This window comes from Peromyscus californicus, unplaced genomic scaffold (assembly GCF_007827085.1).
Source record: "Peromyscus californicus insignis strain IS unplaced genomic scaffold, ASM782708v3 Scaffold_5__1_contigs__length_169319896, whole genome shotgun sequence".
Taxonomy (NCBI): Eukaryota; Metazoa; Chordata; class Mammalia; order Rodentia; family Cricetidae; genus Peromyscus; species Peromyscus californicus.
The window spans coordinates 99173573-99194541 of NW_026294573.1; the positions used below are offsets into that span (position 1 = coordinate 99173573).

General features: G+C 37.7%; 1 protein-coding gene across 1 annotated transcript in view; it reads left to right on the plus strand.

Moving 5' to 3' along the window:
* Erp44 (endoplasmic reticulum protein 44) overlaps positions 1–20969 on the plus strand; it is an 89838-nt gene that overhangs the window by 26184 nt on the left and 42685 nt on the right. Inside the window, exons 2-4 of the mRNA XM_052714964.1 lie at positions 3605–3677; positions 5433–5472; positions 9917–10032. Coding sequence (XP_052570924.1) covers positions 3605–3677; positions 5433–5472; positions 9917–10032 — 229 coding nt within the window. The remainder of the gene's footprint in view (positions 1–3604; positions 3678–5432; positions 5473–9916; positions 10033–20969) is intronic.

Consider the following 20969-nt stretch of genomic DNA (forward strand, 5'->3'; position numbering starts at 1 on the left):
TTTTTACCGAGTATCGTGTTTTCTCAATCAAATACTTAAGTCCAAATTGTCATATTCCTTGTTTTAACCTTTTCTTATCAAACTTGCTAAAACTGTTTGTTTGCTGTCCTCCTTTACCTCTTTTCCCATTTCTCATCTGAGAATAATACGTTCACATTCTGTAGAAAGTGCTCTAGGAGTTCACACGAGACAAATGAATCACTGTTATCTGGGACCATGAAAAATGTCTTTGTAGAAAGGTAGCTTTTGACTTGATACTGACAACTAGGTAGCCTTTTCTAGCTGCTCCAACAGTGATCATGCATAACATGAGCAGGGTGGAGGCAGGAGAACAGTGAGATGCATTTTAGGAATTGCAGGGACTGTCAACTTTTTGCATTTCTGAATTTATAATTTAAAGGGTCTGGACTATTTGTGAGTGACCTTTGAAAAGGTCATACAGCATTTCTGAGTTGATGATTTTATTCTTTTGGGCAGAGCTTAGTGTTGCCAGTACATCGTGAGGCTAGTGATTTCCCTAGCAGTCACAGCCTTACTCCTCTATCCACTCTTACATCTTGTCTTGTCCTAGCACGTTAGATGAGGAGGCAATGCATCAAGATTAGGATTGGTAAAGATCACTGTACAGTTCCTTTCAGTTTCTAAGGCTTGTTTGCTACAGTGATTTGATATAACTTTTTGCCGAAAAAACTGCCTATAGACAGATCTCAGTGAGTTCAAGGCCAGCCTGGTCTACAAAGCGAGTTCCAGGACAACCAGGACTGTTACACAGAGAAACCCTGTCTCGAAAAACCAAAAACAAACAAACAAGCAAACAAACAAACAAAACAAACCCCAAAACCAAACCAACACAAAACAAAAAAACTTGCCTGTAGAGGGAAAGGATTGGTATTAACTATATAAAGCTCCAAGACAATGGGCTTAAACTGGGGTCTCTTAAGAGAGTTTATTTATGTCTGATGTGTGTGTGTGTGTGTGTGTGTGTGTGTGTGTGTAGAATGAATGTGTCTGGTGGAGCTTGGTAGCATTCAAATAAACTTTTTATATTGCATATTAATAGAAATGCTAATACTAATAGGAAACCCCTTTTGCTCCCCCAAGGGAAGAGAGACCATTGGGTCAGAGGCAGTTCTCTTGCTTTGAGTCCTTTAACAAACCCAGCTGCCAGCTATGCCAGTCTCTCCAATTGCATATGTCCCAGTACAGTGTTTTTTAAGATGACAGGCAAATCAGTTATTACCTCATTTTCTTTATTACCTAGTATATAAATGTCATGTAACTATTTCAAAATAAAAAACAATTAAATTTAGAATTTAAGTGTTTTACTTTCTGTAAACTTTTTTTTTTTTTCTTTTTGAGATAGGGACTTACTCTGTATCCATGGCTGACCCAGAACAAAGAGTTCCTTCTAGTCATCTGCCTGTGACTCCCAAGTGCTGAGATTAAAGATATGTGCCACAAGGCCCAGTGTGAAAGTGTATGTTTTAATAGGTAATACGTAATTGGTAACTCTTGAAAAATAGGCTTCCTTGGATTATGCATCCAGAGATCATATCTTCTTTTTTAAAAGATGATTTTCTTTTTTATTGAAAATAAAAATTTTTCATACAATATATTCTCATCATGTTTCCCCTCCCCCAACTCCTCTCAAATTTTTATCTTTAATCTTAGCATTTAACACATTTTGCCATTCTCTTTGCTCCTAGTTTGAGAACTTATGAGGCAGATTTTATCATACTGTAGACATTTGTGCCCTTGTTACCTAATAGATATTTGGTAAATTCTGTTATTTAATGACTTGACTTTGATAGTGATCAGTTTTACTGCTCTGTGATTTTTTTTTGTTTCTGTAATTTTTTCTTCCTCCAGCACACAACTGTAAATCTTACTGTTCTAATATAATTGAGTTCCATAGTTATTTTAGATTGGTCATAATGTATGTGGGAAGACTCTTGGTGTCTGTGTATAGGAAATTTCTAAGTTTGAGACCTCTGTAATAAAAGACAAATGAGATGGGCTTATTTAATACACAGTCTAAAGAAAGAAGCAGGGAAACATGTTATTCTCACTTTGAAGAGTCCTGTAGAAACAAGCGGGTGTATACCAAGGGGAACCCAACAAGGCCTGAGTTCAGATTTCCTGGAGTCTCCATTTTCAGAAATGGGGATCTATCTTTTTCCTCCGGGCCTAAGAAGAGACTCTAGCTCAGTGGTCCTCAACCTTCCTGATGCTGTGACCACTTATTATAGTTCCTCATGCTGTGGTGACCCCCCAACCATAAAATTATTTTGTTGCTACTTCATAACTGTAATTTTGCTACTGTTATGAATTATAAATATCTGATATGCAGGATATCTGATGTGCAGCCCCCAAAGGGGTCACAACCCACAAGTTGAAAACCACTGCTCTAGCTAAAGTGAGTCATGCAGACTACTTTAGAAGGTCAGAGAATTTTTTTAAGGAAGAAGGCCAGAGAGACTTTCTGCATCTGTTTTCTCAAATGCCAGGATAGAACATAGCACATCTTGAGCTACATCAGTAATAGGTGGTCACAGGAAGGAAATCTACTCTTCCCAACTAACTTTGAGGCATTGAAAAATAATGAAAACATTTCTAAAATCAAATTATTTAGATACTTGCAATCACTTAAGCTTACTTTTAGGAGAGTATGGTTTATCCATTGCTGTCAGCTGTAGTCAAGTTATTGGCTATAAAACATAATGGTAACTTGGAGGCAAGCTTGGTGAGAACATTAGTCTTGTTTTAAAGATGAAATAGTATAAACCTATAGTAGTGTTGTAAAGAATTACTTGGGGTATTTATCTGCTAGCATCAACATGCCTGTATATTATTGAGGTACTGGTGAATTACTAAAGTTTGAATTGTCACCTTGTGAGAACTGTGTCCATGAAGTAGCATCCAAAGGAGTACCTGGCAGTTACTTGACTGGAAGCTGACATCCGTTTTCACTCATTGTGAAGTAGTGATTCAGTGAATGAATTTTCATGTATAAATTCTGCTTTGAACAAAAGATGCCCTGAGCAACAGATAGACTGAATTAGAGATGGAACCTGAGAATAAATAATACTTTCTAAAATAAGTGAAACTTGACCACTTTGGTTTAAAATTTCATCGTTTCTCTGCATTGCAGGTTAGATCGGCTAGATTCTCTTTGACAAGCTAGAACTTGGATTTCCGCTTTAGAGTGAAAGTGAAAACATTCTCCTTCTCCTAATAGCTGACACCTAGCACATGGCTGTCCCAGAAGGTGAAGACAGTGCGGGCTCTACCGTCAGCCTTCCTTCCTCCAGCTTCCCTCCCCAGTGTCTGTCTTTGCTGCACGGTGACTCAACCAGTGAACCTAGTCTTACAACAGTACTTTCAAAATGGCCGTATAAATTCATAATTGCCTTAGTTATTTACAAACTATTTGGAAATGTAGGAATTCTTTGACCAATTTCTAGGCTGAAGTTAGGATAGCTAATAATGATTAAAATCAATTGGTAGATGATTTTCTAAAACCAAGTAGAGCCAACTTTATTAATTTGTTTTAGACTACTTTACTTTTAATGGAAATGTTAATTTTATATTTCTAAATTTTCAGGTAACTTCAGTTTTTACACCTATAACAGCTGAAATAACAAGTCTTGATTCAGAGAATATAGATGAAATTTTAAGTAAGTATCTTGATTTTTTTTTTAAAGTATGTTTTCTCTGTAAATAGTTTATAAATAAAATTTTAGTTATCTACAATAGTTAACAAACTGGCATTCTGGCTCATTTCACTGAGTTTATAAAAGCACTTTAGGTTTTGATTATTAGTAAAATTTCTTTAAATGTGTGCCTTCTTTTCTGGCTTGTAAGACTTGTAACTTTTAGTTTGTTTGTCCTGGTGTGGATACTATTCCTGACATTACATTAGGTGATCTGCTAAGGCCCTGCAGTTTCCGCTATACACTACTAAATATTAAGATACCACTTTAAATTAAATGACTTGTTCTCCAATCTCTTTGATAACATTGACTCAGTTAAGTTCAGTAATTGTTGTATTGAATGTATTGTTTGCTGATAGTGTGATTTTAGATAGAATTAACTTGAGATATTCAGATTTTTGCAGATACTGAAAGAAAGGTTAATGCATGGTTGATTATAGTACAGGAGATTTAAAAATATGTGCAGTGTCCAAAAATTCTTTTCTTTAAAAAATGAACAAAAAATCACCATGTCACTGATTTGCATATGACCAAAACCGAAAGTACTAGAGATAAAGAGGAATTAAAAGGCATTAATTAAGTACCATATGTTGTTTTATGTTCATGGAACTTTAAATGTCAAAAGAATCTATTTCTACCTCATGAGCTCTCTGGAGCAATATCTATATACATGGTATCAGAAAGACACAGAGGGCTAATTAATATCTACTGTGTTTGGCCAACTCCCATGTTCCTGGCAGAAGCTGCTGGACTGCACCTAATTTGCATTTCTGTAAATTCCTGGGTGATGGAGCTTCTGGTCCAGAAACCATTTTGTGAATCACAGCTTGAGTGAACAGGCAAATGGACCAAAAATGTGTGAGGTAAAGGAAGGAACTTGAAGCATGTGCTATTCTCCTCCCTCTTACCTTCCAAATTTTGGAACATCTTTGTGCATTAGTTTTGTGAGTGCTGGAAGAGTTTTAAGTTTCTCTGAGTGAGGTTTAATCAAAAGAAGCAGTACTGTGTCTTTCCTGAATCATTACATCCTAAGATGCAAACAATAGTGAGATTTTGGTGTGATAGAGTATTATGTGGGTAGGAACTGGGAAAAGTGGATTTTATAATGCTTCAAGGTAGACTTCTGAGAGTGAGAAATAGTTAACTTACTCAGACTTCTTCAGCTAAAGATGATTCTACTTGCAGAGCTGGTTCCCAGTTACTATGTGTATAGAATATTTAAAAATGTATTTTTGCCGGGAGGTTGGTGGCACACACCTTTAATCCCAGCACTCGGGAGGCAGAGCCAGGTGGATCTCTGTGAGTTCAAGGCTAGCCTGGGCTACAGAGTGAGTTCCAGGAAAGGCACAAAGCTACACAGAGAAACCCTGTCTCGAAAAACCAAAAATAAAAATAAAAATGGATTTTAAGCTTTAGACCATCCAACTTTATGAGAATGGATTGCTTAGAAATTGATATGCCCAGTCAGGATTTGTTTTCTTTTTTTGCCTTGTACTCATTTGAGACACAGTGAAAGTATTTCTATCAATCAAGGGTAGAGAGAGTGTTAAGTTATATATAAGCCAGCCTTGCCATATGTATGGCCTTCTGGGTGAGAGGTTATTATAATTGTGGATATTTAATTGGCCCTTTATAAACAGGAAAAGATCATGCTGAAAATTATATCTTTAAATATGTTGCATAGACTCAAATAACTTTGGTTTTGTTTTTTAATTTCAGATAATGCTGATGTTGCTTTAGTAAATTTTTATGCTGATTGGTAAGTAATCTTGTTTTTAGTTTTGGGTTTGGTTTTCGTACCCCCCTCTCTTTTCTTCTACCCTTTCTTTCTTTTCTATTTTTCCCTGCCCACGAGAAGAGGGCATAGGTTGGAAGTCAGGATTTAGGTGTGGCAAGTTTATAAAAAACATGTTATATTTTCAACTTACATACTTTCTCCCAGGAGGCCTGTAGTTCTTGCTCTGGATCAGATCCTGTCTTCTGTGTTTATATGATATTAGGACCATTTTCTTCTTTTCACTTCAGGTTGATTTTCCCTTTTCTGAAGTGCTTTGGCTTGGAAGTGATTTGGTGTGTTTTTTTGAATATGTACATAGGCTTTTAGTAGTTGAGTGCCTCTAAAGTCTGAAGTATTCCAAAATCTGAAACTGTTTACCATTTGCAATTTCAGACTTTCAAATTAGAGATGCTCAACTTAGATACTGTTTTTGTTTTTAAATTTGTTTGTGCCCTACCAAACAGACTTATTAGTATTCCCAGAATCTAGAACATGGTGTTTAAGTATGCTAAAGAATGTGTGATGGAGATAGGAATGAGGGAGAATTAATTGAAGAGTGGTTTGAGACACTGGCATTATTGTTTTTAACCATTCCCTAAAAGACTTATTGCCTGCCAGCTGCCACCACCCTCTTTGGGCTAGCTCTCTGGTCCTGCAGTTTCCTTAGTTCCCTGTGACTTCCAGTCTCTTCCTTTGTTTTCTGTGCCTTTCGTTTTACATATGTCCTCAATATTCTCTGCTGGGTAAGTCAGAGTTTGTATATTATGTATTTATGTTTTTATATTATGTATTTCCACAATATTCTCTGTAATATAAGGCTAAGTTCTTCCCACAGTGCAAATGATTTGAGTTTACACTCTTATCTTAAACTTTCCAAATCTTTGGGTTAAGATTTAAACCCCTTGCCTTGACCTTCAAGGCCTCTCATGATTTGCTCGCTTGCGTCTCTTGCTTCTTTCTACTCCCATGTTCTGCTTGTCACACCAAACTTCTTTCAATTTCTGTGAAAATATGTACTCTCCTGTGTCTTCCCAACCTGGATGGCTCACTTCTTGTTCTCACATACTTCTTTATTTTGTTAATCATCTTTAATATTAGCCTGAAGTGCCACTTTTCTTCGGGTCATCTTCATGTATCAGTGCGCCTACCCTTCTGTCAAATCAGACTAGGAAGCCTTGTACAGTGTCCAGTTTGCAATAATTTAGCATATGGCTTTCTAATTTTACTATTGTGTAAAAATTATATGCATTCAATAGAAACTGGACTTTAAATTGTTACCTCTGTCTGGGCTAGTGACAAGCAGTATATATTCCCTCTATGGTGGACTGTGGTGGCAATGTCTAGCTCCCAGCCAGCCAGGTGATTGTGAGGGTGAAAAACTGATACTCTGCACTGTGCTGTTTCTGAGCTGTGCCGTTTGAAGGGTAGGCATAGTTAATACATTTTTGCCTTAAGATATTTTTAGTTCATGTTAGATTCCATGGACTTAGTTCTTTTGTAAGTTAAGGAGCATCTGCATTTCTCACAGCTCCACTCTTACCAGCTGTAGCTCTACACATGCTACAGTCTAGTTAGTGATTCCCAAATACCATCTTTGCTTTGTGGAGATAGTTACCATAACTATACTTTAAAATGTCATCCTCAAGCATTTTCAAAATACATGACTCATAAGTACATAACAGTGTCTCTTGAATCAGTGTGTGGATGCATGATACAGGTATTTAAAAAACTTTAATAAAAAGTTGAAGATTCATAGGAAAATACCATGTATATGTATGTAAATGTGTAGTGGAGGTAGCATTTCTAAAGGCAAATTAGGATTAATGTTAGTCATAAAGTTTGGTAGAGACTATCTAGTCCAATTTACTTTACAGATAAGGAAACTCAGATCCAGAGGAGCAAAGTACTTTCCCTGTGACCTGATCAGATTGTAGCACAGAACAAACTAGAATGCAGTGCTCTGGACTGAGGAATTCTGGCTATTATAAGAAAGCAGACTAGGACGTGCAAAATCTGATTTGGAAATGTGGACTAGTAGTGGTTATTTGAGAAAACATATTACCTAAAGAATGTCTTATACTATTAATGGTAAATTGCTGCTCTTTTTTTCAACTGAGAAAACTTGGGTAATTTGCTGGTAGCTTTCCGGTGTTTTCAAAGGCTAGATAGACTATTCTCTCTGAAATTTAGTTCTCTTATGTAGCTGCTGAGAAGTGCTATAATACCTCAGAGAGTAATAAACCACAGTAGGTACTTAGTAATCCTGTGAATGTGGCAAGCTCTACATATATTGCTCTAAGGCTCAGGATTGTCCTCCAGGTAGATATTGTAATTTCCATTTTAGATTGAGGAAGTTGAGGTTCAGAAAGGCCATCTGTAGCCAGAAGAAATTTTAGCTATAGCCATCTGGCTAGTAAAGTGTGGATCAGGGATTTAAAGCCAGCTATGTCTAAATCTAAAGCTTATTTCTCTTCCATTAGATCATAATAGTAAATGTCCCCAAAGTGTCTCTGCAAGACTGTTACCTCTGTGGTTGATTTGTTAAGGATTATTTAAGCCTTTGATTGAAGATTGGATTCAGAAGACCATGAAAGTCTTTTAGTGGTTCTATTGCTTTTGTGGTGTTACCTGTGTAAATGTAGCGTTTACATGCATACGAAGGTGCGGTAATACTAGAATTTAACTGTGCAGCTGTTTTCTTCTTCTTTTTTTTTTTTCAAGACAGGGTTTCTCAGTAGTTTTGGTGCCTGTCCTGGATCTCGCTCTGTAGACCAGGCAGGCATCGAATTCACAGAGAACTGCCTGCCTCTGCCTTCCAAATGCTGGGATTAAAGGCTTTACGCCACTGCCATCAGGCTAGAATTGAACTGTAATTTCACCTTCCACTTTAAACTTTTAGTATTCAAACGGATACTGTTTTTAATATGAATCTGCTTAAAAACTTAACTGGACAGCCCAGAGAGGAGTCCTTGGTGTGAGACCTCCTTTGCCAGAAGCCTTCCATCTGTTCTTGACTAGGCCCTAGCTAAAGATCTCAGAACCAAAAACCAAACCCTGTCTCTGCCTTCCCCTGCCCTCTGCCTAGTCTATTTCTAGAATTTTTTTAAGTCCTCGCAGACCTTGGGTTCCAGCTGCTTTAGTTCTTGAATTTATCAGCTTGCTCCTTTAACAGAATCTATTGAACCGCTTATTAGAATATGTAGTCAAATAAGACACGGTCCATGATGTCCACAGACCCTACCTATCCCAGACGGGAGACTTAAGATGCTAAAGAGGAAAGAACCACTTGAAAGCAGGAGTCTGAAGATACAGATTGTGTCTCCTTGATATATTCTAGGACATCTCCTTAGGAAGTCAGGTGAGTAGGCTAGAGAGAGAAGCAAGAAGATATAGGGAGGAGGTGTAATTCTACATCCTGTCATGTATTCGTCACTGGATTATTGCTAATAAATGTAAAATCACATGGATTAGAATTTATGGGTTTCTTCAAGAAAATGTCTTGGTGCATAAGGGTTCTACAAACAATAGTAGCAATTATAGTACTTTACCATATCCTCAATACCTTTTCCCCTGAAATGTCCATTTTTCCCAGCTGGTTGTATGATGTGTACACTATTTATCCCCTTAGCCCCCACCACCCTTAGGTCCCTTTAATCACCCATAATATGTATTTCTGAAGTTGTTGGCCAAGTGAGGGGCAGCTCGGATTAGAAGTAACAATTTCCTGTATTACTGTGGCTATTGTGTCCCACTTTTAAATAGGTGGGAGAGGGGAAAGTGGTCAGGGAGTCCGTAGGAATTCGAGCTTTTGCTGCTGGACATAGTCGGTTTATATGTTTGCAGAGATAATGGCCTATTTTAATGTGCAGATATATTTTGAAGGGAAAATACTCATTATATGCCACATATTCTTTTAAAAGAACTGTTTTATTTAGTATGTTAACTTGTGTCTGAGATTGATAGAGTAGCTCGGTGGATTGATCTAGCATTTGCAATAAACTAAGAGTTTGTACAATAATATGGAAATATGTTCATTGTTCAGAGAAAGCAAATTTCTTCTGTAAACACTCAGATCTTAACAGTTACAAACCCAAGCAATGTAAGTTAGAGGGTATGCTGCAGGCTTATGTCATGGCCTCTGTGAGATCCATAGCTACATGTACCATAACATTGGTAGTTAATCATAAGGCAGAACAACAAATCAACTTAATAGTTTATACAATATTACATTAGAGAGTACAATCTTTAAATGCAAGTTGGTTTCCTCTCATTCATTGACAAACATCAGAAGCATGGTTAAATTGAATGTGTGATTGTCTCACAAGTTTTTTATTGTACATATATTAAACATCAATGAATGATAACTGAAGTAAGATCCTGTGCCTTCTGCATTTCCCTGCTAATTGATGTGCTTGTCTGTGTGTAGGTGTCGTTTCAGCCAGATGTTGCATCCAATTTTTGAGGAAGCATCTGATGTCATTAAGGAAGAATATCCAGATAAAAATCAAGTAGTGTTTGCCAGAGTTGATTGTGATCAGCACTGTAAGTAACTAAGTAGGAAGTCTGGAAGAAACTGTTGTGTTCCCTACTCTGCACATGCACCCTCGCTGCCCCCTTTTCAGATGCCCTGCTTTAAGTGAAGACAAAATCTTAAAGGGTCTGGAACCTAAAATACCTTTCTAATATTTCATCTTTTATGTCTTTTTAACAAAACTCCATTTTGTCTATGTAAAAGATATTTATGTTTTTGTTTTATTTTTAATTAAAACGTAGCAGACCAAGTATATAGGTAGCAGCTAACTACATTTTCTACCAAAGCAAATACTAAAGTCAATAAATATAATTGAACTATAGTTTTAGAAGACAAATTGAGATTTTTATTACTCTTAGAAGCATATAAAAATATCATAATAGTCAATTTAAATAAGACTAAAATTATGCAAAAATATATACTCATTTTAAATAAGACAGTATCAGATTTTTGTGTTTCTGTTTATTTTAAGGATTCTGCTAAGACTGGCTTTGTGTTTAAAGTGTAATTAGCTGCAGTTACTATGATAATTAATGAACTATTACAAAAACTTCAATTAGTCTCTCTGATAATCTGTTTCCTTGCATTTTATTTGTCTCTGTGGAATGCACTCTGTAAAATCTTTGTGTTTTTTAATATAAATAGCAGTGTTTTCTAATGGAACAAGTGAGCTAGCAGTTAGTGCTTTGTCCCAAGTACCCTGCTTACTGTATTCCAGCTTCCCTTCTGGGAGCACCCAATGAGTTGAACTTAGTAGGTCTTGTGTTGAGGTCTTAGCTGTTTCATCAGCTGCACTGGGAGTTCTTCAAGTCAGCATTTTCCTTTTTTCTTTTTCTTGATACTCCCAGTTGTAGAGATTTAACAACTTACTAATCTCTATATGTCATGCATTTGACAATTTCTAGAAGACAACTCATGAAAAGCTTGTTTGCATTGAGTTCTTGGTAAGTTATTGTATACAAAGTGTTCTCCTATTCTACAAATTTCCTGTCCTTTATACTTGATCTACTGATTGCAGTTCTTCTGCTCCTGAGCACCGTGTTCTTTCTGTGTGTACCTCTTTGTCTCTCTCTCTCTCCTCCTTCCCTCCCTATTTCCCTCCCTCCCTCTCTTCCTCCCTCTCTCCCTCTTTCTCTTTTTTTTCTGTCTCCATTTTTCCAGGTAAAGAAACAGAAATTAAGTGGCTTAACCAATGTTGCACAGCTTAGTGTATATTAAGCCGGAATTAGAAAACTGTTCTGACCAGTGGCCACAGAGAGCAGTTTTGTTCTTTCCTGTTTCATTCAGGGAGCATTTTGAGGATTTGCTAGCACTGCTCAATGCTGGGTAGAAAAGCATTTTCTAACAGCGTATCATTTCAAACTATTATAAGCCACACCCCATATTTCTCTTTGTTAGGACTCACAGCTGGATTGAATAAAGAGGGCAATAAAAAATTGTAGGTACAAGCATACATGATGTCTGCACACTGCTTTCTGGAGTACTTGCCTCTGGTCCTTTCTCTGATAGAGAGCTTGGCATACTTGGTGTGGCCTTAGTGTTCAGATCTTTCTATTCTTTTTGTATTTAATTAGATGTTAGAATGCAAATCTGAGTTCCTGAGTCCCTGCTGGCGCTAAATTTGAACCACTGTGCTTTCACACTTGCAGTCATGGGGGAGAGAATTGGTTACTTCCACTGTTGAACCACCTATGTGCATCATTTGCACTATCTTTTAAACAGATTAATTCATACAATAAATAAATCTCATTATTATGAGTTCCCTTTTTTAATTTAAATTATAAAATTATTTCTTTTTTTAATTAAGAAATTTTTTCATTCATTTTACACACCAATCAAAGATCCCCCACTTCCCTCCTCCTGCCCTCCCAGTCTCCCTCCCCCCCACACCCCACCCCTCACTCTCTCCCACAAGAAGGCAAGGACTCCCATGGGGAGGCACATCCAGTAGAGGCAAGTGCAAGCCCTTCCCCCTGCATCAAGGTTGCATGAGGTGTCCCATCATAGGTAGTGGGCTCCAAAACGCCTGCTCCTGCACCAGAGATGGATTCTGATTCTACCACCAGGGGGCCCCCCAAGCAGATCAGGCTGCACAGTTGTCTCACCATGCAGAGGGCCTACTCCAGTCCCATGGAGGCTCCACAGCCATTGATCCAACTTTCATGAGTTCCCACTAGTTTGGTTTGGTCATCTCTGCAGGTTTCCCCATCATGATCCTGATATACTTGATTATAGAATCCCTCCTCTCTCTCTCCTACTGGACTCCTGGAGCTCTGCCTGGTGTTTGGCTGTGGATCTCTGTATCTGCCTCCATCAGTCACTGGAGAAAAGTTCTGTGATGACAGTTAGGGTATTCACTGATCTGTTCACTGGGGCAAGCCAGTTCAGTTCAGGCACCCTCTCCACTATTTCTAGTAGTCCAAGCAGGGGTCATCCTTGGGGATTCCTGGCAACTTCCCTAGTACTGGGTTTCTCTCTATCCCAATGATATCTCCCTCCATCATGGTATCTCTCTCATTGCTTTCCCACTTCATCCCTGTTTCCGCTCGACCATCCCATTCCCTTATGTTCTCATCCCCTATCCCCTACCCTCCAGTGCCCACCCCTTACCCCCAGTTCACTTATGGAGATCTCATCTATTTCCCCTTCCCAGGGTGATCCATGCATCCCTCTTTGGGTCTTCCCTGTTAGCTAGCTTCTCTGGAGTTGTGGGTTGTTGTCTGGTTATCCTTTGCCTTACTTCTAGTATCCACTTATGAGTGAGTACATACCATGTTTGTCCTTCTTAGTCTGGATTACCTCACTCAGGATGATATTTTATAGTTCCATCCATTTGCCTGCAAATTTCATGATGTCATTGTTTTTCTCTGCTTAGTATTACTCCATTGTGTATATATACCATATTTTCTTAATCCATTCCTCAGTTACGGGACATCTAGGTTGTTTCCAGGTTCTGGCTATTAAAAATAATGCTGATATGAACATAGTTGAGCATGTGTCTCTGTGGTATGATTGAGCATTCCTTGGTTATATGTCCAAGAGTGGTATAGCTGGGTCTTGAGGAAGATTGATTCCCAATTTTCTGAGAAACCACCATACTGATTTCCAAAGTGGCTGTACAAGTTTGGACTCCCACCAACAGTAGAGGAGTGTTCCCCTTGCTCCACATCCTTTCCAACATAAGCTGTCTGCAGTGCTTTTGGTCTTAGCCACTCTGACAGGTGTAAGATGGTATCTCAGAGTTGTTTTGATTTGTATTTCCCTGATGACTAAGTATGTTGAGCAATTCCTTAAATGTCTTTCAGCCATTTGAGATTTTTCCTTTGAGAATTCTCAGTTTGGTTATAGCCCATTTTTTTTTTTTATTGAATTGTTCATTATTTTGATGTCTAGTTTCTTAAGTTCTTTAGATATTTTGGACATCAGCCCTCTGTCAGATGTGGGGGTTGGTGAAAATCTTTTCCTATTCTATAGGCTGTCATTTTTGTCTTATTTACTGTGTCCTTTGCCTTACAGAAGCTTCTCAGTTTCAGGAGGTCCCATTTATTAATTCTTGCTCTCAGTGTCTGTGCTACTGGTGTTATATTTAGGAAGTGGTTTCCTGTGCCAATGCATTCAAGACTACTTCCTGCTTTCTCTTCTGTCAGGTTCAGTGTAACTAGTTTTGTATTGAGGTCTTTAATCCACTTGGACTTGAGTTTTATGCATGGTGATAGATATGGATCTATTTGCAATCTTCTACATGTTGATGTCCAGTGATGCCAGCACCATTTGTTGAAGATGCTTTCTTTTTTCCATTGTACAGTTTTGGCTTCATTGTCAAAAATCAGGTGTATAATAGGTATGTGAGTTAATGTCAGGGTCTTCAATTCAATTCCATTGGGCTACATGTCAGTTTTTATACCAATACCAAGCTGTTTTTATTACTATAGCTCTATAGTAGAGCTTGATATTAGGGATAGTGATGCCTCCAGAGGTGGCTTTGTTGTACAGGATTCTTTTAGCTATCCTGGGTTTTCTGTTTTTCCAAATGAAGTTGAGTATTGTTCTTTCCAGGTCTGTGAAGAATTGTGTTGGGATTTTGATGGGGATTGCATTGAATCTGTAGATTGCTTTTGGTAAGATTGCCATTTTTACTATGTTAATGCTACCTATCCATGAGCATGGGAGATCTTTCCATTTTCTGACATCGTCTTCAATTTCTTTTTTTCAGGGACTTAAAGTTCTTGTCATACAGGTCCTTTACTTGCTTAGTTAGAGTTACCCCAAGGTATTTTATATCGTTTGTGGCTTTTGTAAAGGGTGATGTTTCTCTGATTTCTTTCTCAGCCCATTTATCATTGTATATAGGAGCGCTACTGATTTTTTTGAGTTAATCTGGTATCCTGCCACATTACTGAAGGTATTTATCAGCTGTAGGAGTTCCCTGGTAGTATTTCTGGGGTCACTTATGTATACTGTCATATCATCTGAAAACAGTGAAAATTTGACTTCTTCCTTTCTAATTTGTATCCCCTTGATCTCCATTTGTTGTCTTATTGTTCTAGCTAGAACTTTGAGTACTATATTGAATAAATATGGGGAGAGAGGACAGCCTTGTCTTGTTCCTCATTTCAGTGGAATCACTTTGAGTTTCTCTCCATTTAATTTGATGTTGGCTGTTGGCTTGCTGTAAATTGCCTTTATTATGTTTAGGTATGTTCCTTATATTCCTGATCTCTCCAAGAGTTTTATCATGAAGGAGTGTTGGATTTTGTCAAAGGCCTTTTCAGTATCTAATGAAATGATCATGTGGTTTTTTTCTTTCAGTTTGTTTATATGATGTATTACGTTGACCGATTTTTGTGTGTAGAACCATCCTTGCATCTCTGGGATGAAGCCTACTTGATTATGGTAGATAATTTTTTTGATGTGTTCTTGGAGTCAGTTTGCTAATATTTTATTGAGTATTTTTGCATCAATGTTCATGAGGGAGATTGGTCTGTAATTCTCTTTGTTGCGTCTTTGTGTGGCTTGGGAATCAGAGTAACTGTAGCCTCATAAAAGGAGTTTGGTAATGTTCTTCTCTTTCTATTGTGTTTATTATGTGTATATAACATATATATGTATATAAATATATAAAACAATAAAAGTTACATGAATCTAGTTTTGCAAAGTATCTTATTGTACTAAAACTTAAAGGAAATACTTTCTTTTTGTTGGCTTATTCTAATTGCTAGAATCACTGCTTAGCATGTAATCATTATTAAGGAAAAAGGACTTGAACATAAGAAGTATGATACTATAATTGATCTGATAGCCAAGACAACTGCTGAGTGAACAATGGCCAGGCAATGTGTGCATTGTGGATATGCTGGCTAAAGGGAGACCTAGTACACCAGCAGGAGGAAGTAAGACATGAGATTTTATCATGCCACTCTGAGTGGTGTTCAGTTTAATAGTTCAGTTTATTTCTGGAATTTTTTTTTTTTGGAATTTTTTTATATAGTATTTTTGCTGCAGTTGACTATGAATGTGAAACAATTAAATATCTCATTTTTTTAACCCATCATTTAGTAGTGCATAAGTGTTTCAGTTTCTCGTTATCTTTGCTAACGGTATACATTATGTGCCAAGTTTTATGTGTACTAAATTTTTGAAAATACCAATCATCTCATGGGTTTGAGGTGATATGGTTGGTTTGCATTCCCTAAAGTTTAGTGATGTTGAGTGTCTTTAAATATGCTTGTTAGTTATTGGGGAAACTTTCTTCTTTTTTAAAATCAGTTTGTCTTCTTTCTGTTACTGAATGGTTAGAGCTCTTTATATATTCTAAATATTAGTCCTTTATCAGACATATGACTTTCAAATATTTCTCTCATCTTGCAGGTTTTCTTTTTACTTTGTTGTGTTTTAATGCATAATTTTTTTCAATCTCGTAGTACAATTTATCTGTTTTTACATTTGTTGCCCATGTTTTAGGTGTCATAGCTAAGAAATCATAGTGAATCCAATGTCAGTAAGTTCTCCTATATTTTAATAGCTTTCCAGTCTTAGGGCTTACATCGTCTTTGGTACTCTTTGACTTAATTTTTCTTTATGGAGTAAGGTAGGAGTTTAACTTTATTTTTGTGCATATAAGATATCCAGGCTGTTTAGAACCATTTGTTGAAGAGACTGTCCCCCCAATTAGATGGTAGTGGCATCCTTATAAAACAACAGGTGAAGGTGTATGTGATCATTTATTTCCAAGTTCTCTCTTCTGTACCATGATCTCTGTCAGACAGTTTTATGTTAGCCCTGTGATAACTTTTGAAATATGGAAATGGGAGACTTCAGTTTTGTTCAGGATTGCCTTTGTTGTTGTTTTCTGTAGATGTAACCATCTTATTAAATAAGAAACACAGAGCCAGTGCAGAGATGAAAGCCAAGAGATCAGAGCTAAGAGCCTTACCTGCCTGCCGCAGCTAGCCTCTTCAGCCAAGAGACCTCTCTGAAAGAGACCTACTTCCTGTCTGTTTGTCTTTATATAGACTTTCTGTTCTGCCTTCTCATTGGTTGTAAAACCAACCACATGACTTCCTTGTCACTGCCTGTCTGTATAGACCTCCAGGTCTTCTATGGTTGGTATTGAGATTAAAGGCGTGTGTCTCCAATGCTGGCTGTATCCTTGAACACACAGAGATCTACCTAGCTTTGCCTACCAAGTGCTGGGATTAAAGGCGTGCACCACCAACGCCCAGCTTTTGCTATGGCTCTAATAGCTCTGACCCCCCAGGCAACTTTATTTATTAACATACAATTAAAATTACATTTCAGTACAAATAAAATACCACCATAGTTTTCAGTTTTGTATTACACTTACTCATTTGTTGTTGTTGTTGTTGTTGCTGTTGTTGTTGTACATGCCACTGCATGCATGTGGAGGTCAGAACACAACTTGGGGCAATCAGTTCTCTCCTCCTGCTGTGTGAGACCTGGGGATCAAGCTCAAGTTGTCAGCTTAGTTACAATCACCTTTACCTTGCTGCACCCCCCCCCCCACATTTTTAAAGGTAAAATATAATTACTTCAGTTCCCCCTTCCCTCTCCACCCTCTAGTCCCTCTCATGCACCACCACTCCTTCTTCATGGCCTTTTCTTTAATTATTATTACCTATATATATATATATATGCATACATATATAAATACAACCTGCTGTTTAGTGTTCCTTGTATGTATATGATTTCAGGGTTGATCATTTGATGTTGGATAACCAATTAGACTAATTATCCCTGAGGAAGACTAATTTTCCCTCTTTCAACTGTCATTAATTGCCTGTAGTTCTTTGTCTAAGGGGGTAGGGTCCTGTGAGCATTCCCCTTTCCTTTTTTTTTTTTTTTTTTTTTTGGTTTTTCGAGACAGGGTTTCTCTGTGTAGCTTTGCGCCTCTCCTGGAACTCACTTGGTAGCCCAGGCTGGCCTCGAACTCACAGAGATCCGCCTGGCTCTGCCTCCCGAGTGCTGGGATTAAAGGCGTGCGCCACCACCGCCCGGCAGCATTCCCCTTTCCATGTAGCATGTCTTTGGTGTTGCCATTGTTTAGGTCTTGTTTAGGCAGCCATATTGCTGAGGTATTGAATGTGGCTTCCTTGTTGTTTCTAAGAGACATACTCTCACAGCAGACTTCCTGGTCCTTTGGCGCTTACCATCTTTCTGCCCCCTCTTCCACAATGTCCCCTGAGCTATGGGTGCAACAGTTGTGTTATAGTTGTATTCATTGCCTTTTGGTTTTTTGTTTTGCGTTTGTTTGTTTGTTTGCTTGCTTGCTAGCTTGCTTGTTTGCTTGTTTGAGTGAGGGTCCCACTAAATAGCCCATACTACTTTGAGGCTTAATATGTAGCTGATGCTAACCTGGAACTTGTAATCATCCTACTTAAATCTCCAGAGTGCCTGCATTGTAGAACTGTGGCACCACACCTAACTTAAATGTCTTGAATACCTTTTTCAGATTCATTTTATTTTATGTGTATGAATGTTTATATGTATGTATGTATTCACGGCATGCATGTGCATAAGTCCTTGCAGAGTTCAGAAGAGGGAGTTAGATCTCCTGTAATTAGGGCTTCTGCAAGAGGAATAAGTACTCTTAACCACTGAGCCAGCCTTCTGGTGCCATGTTCTTAATTTTGATGAAGTCCTACTTACTGATTTTTAATGGATCGTACTTTAGATTTTGTATCTAAGAAGTCTATTCTTTTCCAGATATTACAAAATTTTCCTGCCTTGTTCTCTTCAATAAAGTTCATAGTATGAAGGTTTCCATTTAAAGTTAGTTTTTACATGTGGAACAATACATGAGTTAAAGTAGGTGGGTGGTTTGTTTTATTTAGTTGTCAAACAGATCTGTCATTACTTGTTGGTGAAAAATCTCTGTTTCTTTTTCCACTAACTGCCTTCACATCTTTGTTGAAATGAACTGGCCCTGTACTTATGGCTCTATTTCTGCACTTCTTTGTATTGTTGATCTAGTGTCTGTTCATTGCATATTTTGTGGAATTTGTAACTTACAGAAGATCTAGTTTTTGTTCAGAGTGGCTTTGACTGTTTTAGTGGTGCTGTATTTCCACATGACCACTAGCCTCCTAGACGGGATTCTAATTAGAGTTAATTTCATTGGGACCAGTTAGGGGAGAATTATTATTTTAGTAATCTTAAGTCTTTTGATCCATATACATTCTTAATCTTACCATGTATTTAGATGTTTCCAATTTTAGCAGTGTTTTCTCATTTTCAGTGTACAAATATTATTCCTCTGATATTCTTATAAACTATATTAATATATTTTATTTTAGATTGATTACATCTGTGTGTGTGTGCGCGCGCGCGTGCATTCGTGCATGCGTGTGTGTGTGTGTGTGTGTGTGTGTGTGTGTGTGTGTGTGTGTTCCTTTACTCATTTTGCTCTTCCATCAACATCTTATGTTACTATATTGTCAGAACTGGGAAACAATCCTGGAACTCCCCTCATGCACTTTGATCATATCTGACCAGTTCTTCCACTGATGTCTTTTTTTTTCTCATTCAGGCTATTATATTTACTTGTCAGCTCTTGTTTTTTTCTGACTTTTTTAATCTTTATTTTTCAGAACCTAGGCAATTCTAAGGAATACTGGTTACATAATTTGTAGAATATTTTTCAATTTGGGTTTGTCTAGGTTTCACCAACCCCCAGGCTTTGTATTCTTAACTATGTCTTACTTTTTAAAACTGTTATAAATGGCTTTTGCTTTTAAATTTTAATTTGTGTTTATTGTTGTAATATGTAGAAATTGAAATTAACGTTTGTGTATTGCTCTGTGTGTTGGATTTAATTCCAGCAGTTTTATATAGAGTCTGTCTGGCTTTCTAGTGAAAATGATTGTGCTCTGCACAAATAAAGTCAGTTTTCCTTCCTGTGGTCAGTATTTCTTTTCCATGTTCTGTCCAGACAAGTGCATGTACTTGTTGCTTTGGGATTAATTTTGTTGGGGTCAGAGGATTCGTTTCCTGTCAAGGATACAAGGTGACTTAAGAATCAACATGTTATCCTGACTCTGCATCTCATTCTTTTAGTCACCTGTTAGGTATTATGGCAGTCTGCTCTGACCTGTCTGCTGGCACCTCAATCTGTCTTGTTCTGACTCAGCTGCTTTACCTTTCATCCAGAGTCATAGTGTTAGAGAAGTTCCTGTGAAAAGTTGCTAGTTAAATTAACTGCTGAGCATATTCATTGAGTGCTTATGTGGATTTCAGCTTGTTGTTACATCAGTTACCTCATCTATGGCCACTACAGTCTTTTGAGTTAGCTAGTAATATTTATTTAACAAAAACTTTACGCTTATTCTCTGTAATGACATATGATAGATAGGTCCTAGAGATATGGCAACGAACTGGACATAGAGCTAAACACACCATCCTTTGTTGTAATAACTTCTCTGAAGAGGCGGTATTAAATATTGCAGTACATTATGTTAATAACTGTAGCTTACCTTGATGGGATAGGGACATCTCCTCTGAGGATATAATACAAAACCTGAAGGAAGAGTAGTGCTTTTGTTGTAAGCTTGAACTGTGCTGTGACAGGTGTGTGGGGGAAGATCTCACTGTAGTGTGACAGGTGCGCATAAAGGGGAGATCTCTCTGACCCAGAATCTTGCATTGTCCAATTTGGAGAAAGTTTTGCAAATGCTTTGTTACAATTTTTTCATCACTCCACTTTAAGAATTGATGATGAGGTGAGATTATATAGTCGAGAAACAATAGACTTATAGGGCAATATAAAAATGTAATGGCACTTAAAAAAATAAAGCATCAAATGAGTACTTTAAAGAAGTCCCTTTGGAAGGCACTGCCCCTACTCGTCCCTTAAAACAGGTTGGGAAATCTCTTAATGCCGTTTTGTTGGTTTTCTGGAAAATTCATCTCAGTGCATATTTCTATGAGCTACCTGTATTTCCTTCTGTTTCCTCTCCCACCTGCTGCATCTCAGGCAGCTCTGCTCTGCCTTTCCCTCACTTCTTTATGTGCCCTTCTTAGTAAGGCTGTTTGTTGTATGAAAGGTTCGCTTTAGTGCTGAGAACCTGGGAAGTAGAGGAGGAAAGAAGTCAGTTCCACCTGGTCAGCACTTCTGTTTCAAGGTGTAAACTGCACATAGCCTTGCTTATCGCCCCTCTGGTCTCCTAATCGTACAGCTGAGAAGTACAGTAGATGAAGCTGGATTTTCATCAGTAAGCTCACCAACTATTTCAATTTTATTGAACTCCCAAGTAAAGCTTGTACTTTGCCTCTAGCTCCTAAAATTCTCCATTTGCTGTACTCATTGTAGGTAATGGATGAACTATAAGGAGAACAGGGAAAGAAAAAGGAAAGTGAAATCACGGCTGTTGTGGAATATTATTTCAAAGTGTTTTACTTTTGTTTATGCTCTGCAACATTTGTTTAATGATGC